Consider the following 6,760-nt stretch of genomic DNA (forward strand, 5'->3'; position numbering starts at 1 on the left):
GTGCCTCTGCACCCACCACCCAGAGAGCAGCGCGGGCCGGCAGCTCCCAGCGCAGAGCGTGCTGAGAGCAGCCTTGCAGGCGAGCGACAGGGCGGGGGACGGCGCAGGCGAGCAAGGCGGAGGCCACAGCCCAGAGAGCAAGGGCCTCCTGCCGCCGCCTCTCCCCGCCCGGGCCCCGGGGTCGCTGTCCCAGGTGCTGAACGCAGAGGCGCAGGGTCTCATCACGGGCAGGGAGCGCCCATCCCGGGGAACGCGCCCCCTTTCAAGCGTTCCCTCGGGTGAAGGGCCAGGGAAAGGCCAGGGAAAGCAACATTTATCAAGGGTCTACTCCGTGACAGCTGCTGGGAGTGGCATTTTCATTATGCGTCGCCTTACTTAAGCCTTAAATCTACCTGGTGGATGTGGAGGCGTCACCCGATAAACAACGGGGCACAGTTCCCTAAAACCGGCCCCGTCCTCAGTGAGGTATTTGTGATGCAACTGAAAAACGAGGTCCTCTAAGAACTTTTAATATCATGGGAAAATATTCATACTATGTAATTGGGTGAAAATAAGATTTAAATTTATATAGAGTACAAGCTGAATGAAAAACATTTATTATAGAATCCAATATATATTATATTTCATTATATACATATAGAAAGAGATACGAGCAGGGAAAAATACTGTGGAGGGGAGTTCATTCACAAACATTAACAGTCCTTTTTCCTGAGTAACTCTGATTCATTATGCTTTTCTGTATTTTCCATATTTTCTATGGCAACATAATAATAATATAATATTGCCATTCATCAAAACAGCACCATCTGCCCCACCCCGGGTCTGGCAGTTATTGTGTGGCCCACGTTTAAGTCTGTGTTTGGGGAGTTTCACCCCGTCATGCAGCCCTGCGACTGGCCTCTTCTCTTCCCACTGTCCATGAACCCTGGGCGAGTTCATACATGTCTTTGATCTCAGTAACCACCAACAGCTGTTACTCTCAGTTCTTTTGTGAATTTCAGTTCTGGATCTCCACCTGAGACCTTGCTCCTGAGCCCCAGACTGAAGTTTCCAGCTGCAACCTAGACATATCTTCTCAGATGCCCCTCAGAGCCTTCAAAGTCAGTGTTTTTAAGCTCCAGACTCCAACCGAACTTTGGAAACTGCTTTTCCTCTGCCCCCTTCTTGCCCCACCTGGAGTCAGGTGTCAACCTGCCATTTCCTCCTACTACCTACCCCATGCTGGTCTCCAGCTGCGGTGGCCGGTTTTCCTGGCTCTCACCCAGGCCTCATCAGCTCACAGTTGGCGAGTTTGCAGCAAGGAAGGAAAGACGTCCTGCTGGTGTGGGCAGGCAGGTGGGTCAGGGGACTGCTGAGGTGACATCTTGGTCCTTGGCCTCCCTCCTTTTCCAGTGTTTATTTTAACTGGCAAGCCTTGAAGGAAACACTTTCATCTTTTCTTTTCTTTTTTTTTTAATTCTATCATATTTTACTTACAAGAACAAAGATAAAACAACTTAAAAAAAAAAAAAAAACTTGTTCAGACAGCAAAATCTTATTTCATTGATCTCTACCTAACTTCCAACATTGCTCTTTCCTGAAAGGTAACAAAAATTTCAGAACTCATTAACATGTAAGGATAATTCACAAGTTTTCTGCCATGTGACATTCTGTCTCACCTATCTAGATATTTCTGCTGCTTTTTCTGAATAATATGGACTGACTTTAGGTTGGTTTTATTGGTCAGGATAGCTTGAGATTACATTGTATATAAAGCACTTTATAAAGCAAAATTCTCACTGACTTTTACAGGAAAATAAAGGGTCTGAATTTATGGGGTGTCAAGTGCCCTGCTCAGAGGGTTGCCATGGGGACACTGACATGTAAGTGCTTGTCCACCTGGTACCTGGAAGGAAACTTTGCTAAACGATGAGTGACACCTGGCTTCTGGGCCTGGAGGAGCACGCAGCTTCCCATTTCCCTGATGATACCTGTCACCTGCTTCTGCCTTTTTTCCCTCTTTTCTGGCTTTTGTTCTTTCAATGTCCTCATGATTGACAAATGACAGTCACAGGGCTGGTTCATGGAGGGGGTCTTGCTAAATACCTACTACAGGGTGCCTGTGAGGCCGTCTGCTTCTGTGCACGGGGGTGCAGGGCTGTTTCTCTGAAGAACAGGAGAGGGGGAAAGCAAGAGCCGGAAGTGGAGGTACAAGCTGTCTCTCAGGGCCCCTGCCAGAGCAATTAATTAGTTAATTAGTGTCTGTGTCGCCCACTGTTTTCCCAGAATTTAGCACCAAGCATGGCTCAGCAAAGGTGTTCAAAGCACTGAAATGAATGAATAAGAAGTTAAACTTGTGGCAGGTTTAGCAAAGGAGTTTGGGCTACTTTGAGATTCTTTGAGTGAAGCACTACTGTGATTTTCCAGCTCTCCGTTCAGAGCCAAGCATGTGCCAAAAGCATCCCTTGCTAAAGGCACCGGAACCCCAAGGGAGGGAGTATAAATGCTTGGTAAAAGCTGACTTTAACAGTCACTGCAAGGGCAGTGCTGTATGGGAATAGGCACCCCCCTCTCCCCACCACCAAGGGTCTGCTGAAGCGCCATAGATCATAGCACCTTCCCAGGAGCATGGATGGGTGCATGACAGGGCTTCAGTTTCGCTGAAAGCAGCACGTGAGACTGGAACTGCCCACTAGCGGTCCTCTGTCCCAGCCTCCAAATAATGGAGAGGGACTGCCACTCCTCTTTGAATTGGAGGACATGAAAGGGTCCTCGTTAGCCTGCCTATAGATGCCCACCCTAATCCCTTAGTCTGGCTGCAACCATCAGGATCTAGCCACTTTTATTGCACAAATTGGTGCATATAAACATATGTACATGAATTAAGGGCTTAAGCTAAGCAGTAACAGCCTTCTAATCTGCAGAGCATTCTGATTTTAGGTGAGAAAAATAATCTTGCCTGTTCTTTTGCATCAAAGAGAGAGAAAAACTTGTTAATTGAAAAACGGATTGCACGGAGGAAAAATATGGAGATGCCAGATATGTAAATTAGCATATGCCCGGATCTAAAAGAAATCTTGCCAGACCAGGAGGAAATTAAGCAAATCAGGGGACCGAGAGACCAACCCTAGACGCACGTTGCAAGCGCTGGCGCTTTAGCTTGTCTCACAAGAGTGGCCGGGTACGAGGAGTTGAGAGGTGATGAGATCGCGAGTTTGGAGAGCCCCAGGTTTCTCTGCTGTGGGCGGATGCGTGCTCCCCCCACCCCCAGGACAGGGTAGGTTCGTCATACAAGCTCTTAAATGCATGAACCGAAATACCCTCCTTTTGCTTTAGGCAGCCAAACGCCCCATAGGAAGCACTGGGCGTGCGCGCTGCGGTTAAGTGTGCTCGGGTTTCTCTGGTTCAGCGACCTGTATCTGTGCACGGAAGTGTCCACCCCGCTTTCAGCACGAACTGTCCAGCGCTGGGCTCAGACCCAGACCTGATGACTTGGGCAAGGATCAAAGAGATTGGGGCTCCGAGGGCCGGTGGCCGGAGGGAGGTCAGCCGAGAGGCTGGAACGAGCGCGCTTAGCGGTGACGGCCTGGACCAGCGCGCCTGCCTCCGCGCTGTGCAGGCGCCGGGGCGCGCGGGGCTGAGCCGGGGCCGGTCCCTAACCCCCGCAGCCCAGGAGTAGCGGCAGAGGCCGCGTGCGGTTGGGTGACGGAGCGGCCCAGCCTGGGTCTGGGGGACTCGAGGGCGACTTCACAGTGGGCACTGTCAGCGGAGAAAGGCACCACCCTGTGCAAAGGCCCGGGGGCCATCAGCGCGGTCCAACGAGCGCGGCGTGGAGTAAGAGCCGCAGGGCAGCTGCTCGCCTGGGGTGAAGGACGTTAGCGCAGGAGCGGAGGGAGGGCTCCATTTCCGAGCCATGGGGGCCCGTGGCGGGGGTGGGTTGGGGACCTAGCGAAGCTTGGACAAATTTGCTAACGAGAAGGCATCTACCCGCTCCTAGTGGCAGCTGGCGCCCGCGGTGGCGGCGTCCGGGTCAGTAGTCCCAGCCACCCCCGCGGGGTCTGCGCCCTTGACCCGGTGAAGCCAGGTGGAAAGCGGCCCGAGCGCGTCCCCGCCGGCGCCCCCAGCACACCTCTGGCGGCCGGACGTGCCCGGCTCCGGCGCCGCCACTTGGGCCTCTGCTGGTCTCTGCTGGTCTCTCTGGAGGCCGGCGGCCTCCAGCGGCGGCCAGGAGCCCGGAGGGGGACCGGCGGGCCCCCGGCCCCGCGCGCCCTCGGTGCCCTCCGCGCAGCCCCCGCCCGCCTCCGGGAACTGGGGGGCGCGGGCGGGCCGGGAGGCGGCGGCAGCGGCGCGGGCGGGCGGCGGGCGGAGGCGGGGCTCCCCGCGCGGGCCAGGGGCGGAGCGAGCGGCCGCGCCGCGGCACCAAGTGAGTTGCTCCGGAGCCCGCGCCGCCGCCGGCCCGCACCTCCCGCGCCCGCCGCCCCCGCCGCCGCCCGCCGCCCGCCTTCCGCGCGGGGATGTAGGATGCTGGCGGGCGCCAGGCTCCAGCGGCGGCGGCGGCAGCTGCAGCAGCAGCCCCGGCGGCGGCAGCCTCTGCTCTGGCCGATGAATGCGGACCCGCCGCCGCCGCCGCCGCCGCCCTGGGTTTGGCTGGTCCCCGGCGCGGCCGGGCTGCTCCGGCTCGGCGCGGGGGTCGCGCCCCCGCCGGTGCTGCTCGCCGCGGCCCAGCCCCCCGCCGCCCCGCTGCTCCCCGCGGTGCCCGGCTGGCAAGCCCCGGGCGAACCCCTGCTGCCGCTGCTGCCGCCGCCCTCAGCGCCAGACCGCGCCGCCGCCGCGCACCCCCCCTGGCTCCCGGGGCAGGTAAGGTGCCTCCCCCCGCTCGGCCTCGGGCCCCCCGGCTCGCCCCTGCCCCCTCGGCGCGGCCCTCGTCCGGCCGGGGCGGCTCCGGCCCTCCGGCTGCGCGCTCCCGCCTCCCGCCTCCCGCGCGGGTCCTTGACGCCCCAGATGCTCGGGACGCAGCCCGGCGGCCTGCCTCGGCGAGAAAGTTCCTGCTTCGACGTCCCCTTTGGCCCCCGGCAGCCTTGGCTGCTGGCCTTGGCGGCGGGCCGACCACCCTGGAGTTCCGTCCGCGCAGCCACAACTTTGGCCCGAGCCCGGGGTCGCTGTCCAGGGCGCAGTGCCGAGGTCGCCGCCGCCGGAGCCGAGCGCTGCAGCCGTGTGGAGCTGGCCGACTCGTCTCGGAGAAGTTAATACTTCCACAGTCTCTGCCAGAGTTGAAAAGCAACCTGGGGATGAATAGCTCTTTCTGATTCTGATCTGGGTTTTTGTAATTTTTTTTTTTTTTTTTTTCATTTGAAAATAGACTCAGGACGATTCTGAAAAAAATCCAAACCGATGGAAGCCAGTAGGGAATCCTGCCTTTAGCACTGAGACATGTAGCCGGTGTTTTCCCAGAGTCCAAATGAGCTAGTGCCGGACATACTGCACTTCAGGAGAGTTTGATCGTTTTAACGCCTGGAATTAAAAACAACAACAATGAAATAGAAGTGACTGTGCCTTTGATTAAAATGCAAAGACACAAGGCAGATTGGCTCTGGCGAGGTCCATTGTTTGCCATCTAACTATGCAGATGTATTTAAATTAAGGGATTCCATGGATTTTATTCCAAGTATTGCCCTCATTAGCATATTCAGATGAGCGGCACGTTGGAATACACGATTAAATTAATGCAGTTCCACTGTTATCTTGTGAGCTTTTCTAAAATATATCCTTAAACTCCCCCTAAACTGGTCTTTAGCCTTAAGAACACATCACATATGCGGTGCTGGGTCTCGTATTTTGATGTGTGGTGCAGCTCACATCGGGTTTTACTGAATAAACCTCGTAGCCTTTGCAATCTTTTGGAGGGGTTGTTATATCAGAGTGCTACCGCTAGAGGTATATAATCCCAAGGAACTACATTTTTATCCTGTATAGAAAACTGCATTTTTTTCTTGTGTAATTTACACAGGAAAAAAATAATCCACTCAAAACTTAGTATTTATATTTTAAATATTTTATGCTGCACATTTTCTGTTAAATAGCAACATTTATAGCCAGAAGAATATTTTCACTTAAAAAGAAAATAAAAAATGCTTTTATGATTTTAAAACAAATAGATATTGAAGTGTTCCGTATCATTGAGCAATGCATCTTCTTAGTTCTCTACTGATGAGGATTCAACTATTTTAATTAGGCTGTCTCCTAAATTCTCTGCCCTCTGTCAATTTTTTGGTATTTTATTCTGTGCATTGGGATCTCCAGTTACTGGGTAAGCTCACATATGTTTGCTTTAGAATCTATTTGAATTGCTGATCCTTGGAAAACTTTGAACCTTAACTCCTTAGCTATTTTCATTTAGAAAGTGTTATTTATGTGATTTGATTTAAAAGGATGAATGGAATTAACACAGAATGTTATATTTAAAGGGACATCATAAATAGAGCTCCACGCTCATTTATAAAAAGAATTCAAGAATTACAAAAGGGCTCTCCAGCATTTTCTTCTTCCATTGTGGTTCCTCATTATCTCAGGGCAGAAACCCCCCCCCCCTTTTTTTTTTTACCATATCTTCATGGATTTCTGCTTACAAGTTGTTTCTCAATATTGAAGAATGAAATGTTGGTAATGCTTGGTAGTGATTGAAACATGAAAACTTTAATACATTTTTCTTTGATTTATGAATATGTATAGCTTTTCTTGATTGAGGAAAGAGGGGATTTTTTTTTCTCATAATCAAATATAT

At 52.9% G+C, this 6,760-nt stretch overlaps 1 protein-coding gene across 1 annotated transcript; it reads left to right on the forward strand.

Moving 5' to 3' along the window:
• Window positions 1-3,892: 3,892 nt before the first annotated feature.
• On the forward strand, window positions 3,893-5,226 carry LOC119509815 (wiskott-Aldrich syndrome protein homolog 1-like). Its single transcript, XM_037803864.1, has 2 exons — window positions 3,893-3,911; window positions 3,977-5,226. The coding sequence occupies exons 1-2, from the start codon at window positions 3,893-3,895 to the stop codon at window positions 5,224-5,226; spliced, it is 1,269 nt and encodes a 422-aa protein (XP_037659792.1).
• Window positions 5,227-6,760: the final 1,534 nt, after the last annotated feature.

Source organism: Choloepus didactylus, chromosome 15 (genome assembly GCF_015220235.1).
Source record: "Choloepus didactylus isolate mChoDid1 chromosome 15, mChoDid1.pri, whole genome shotgun sequence".
In the NCBI taxonomy this organism is placed as follows: domain Eukaryota; kingdom Metazoa; phylum Chordata; class Mammalia; order Pilosa; family Megalonychidae; genus Choloepus; species Choloepus didactylus.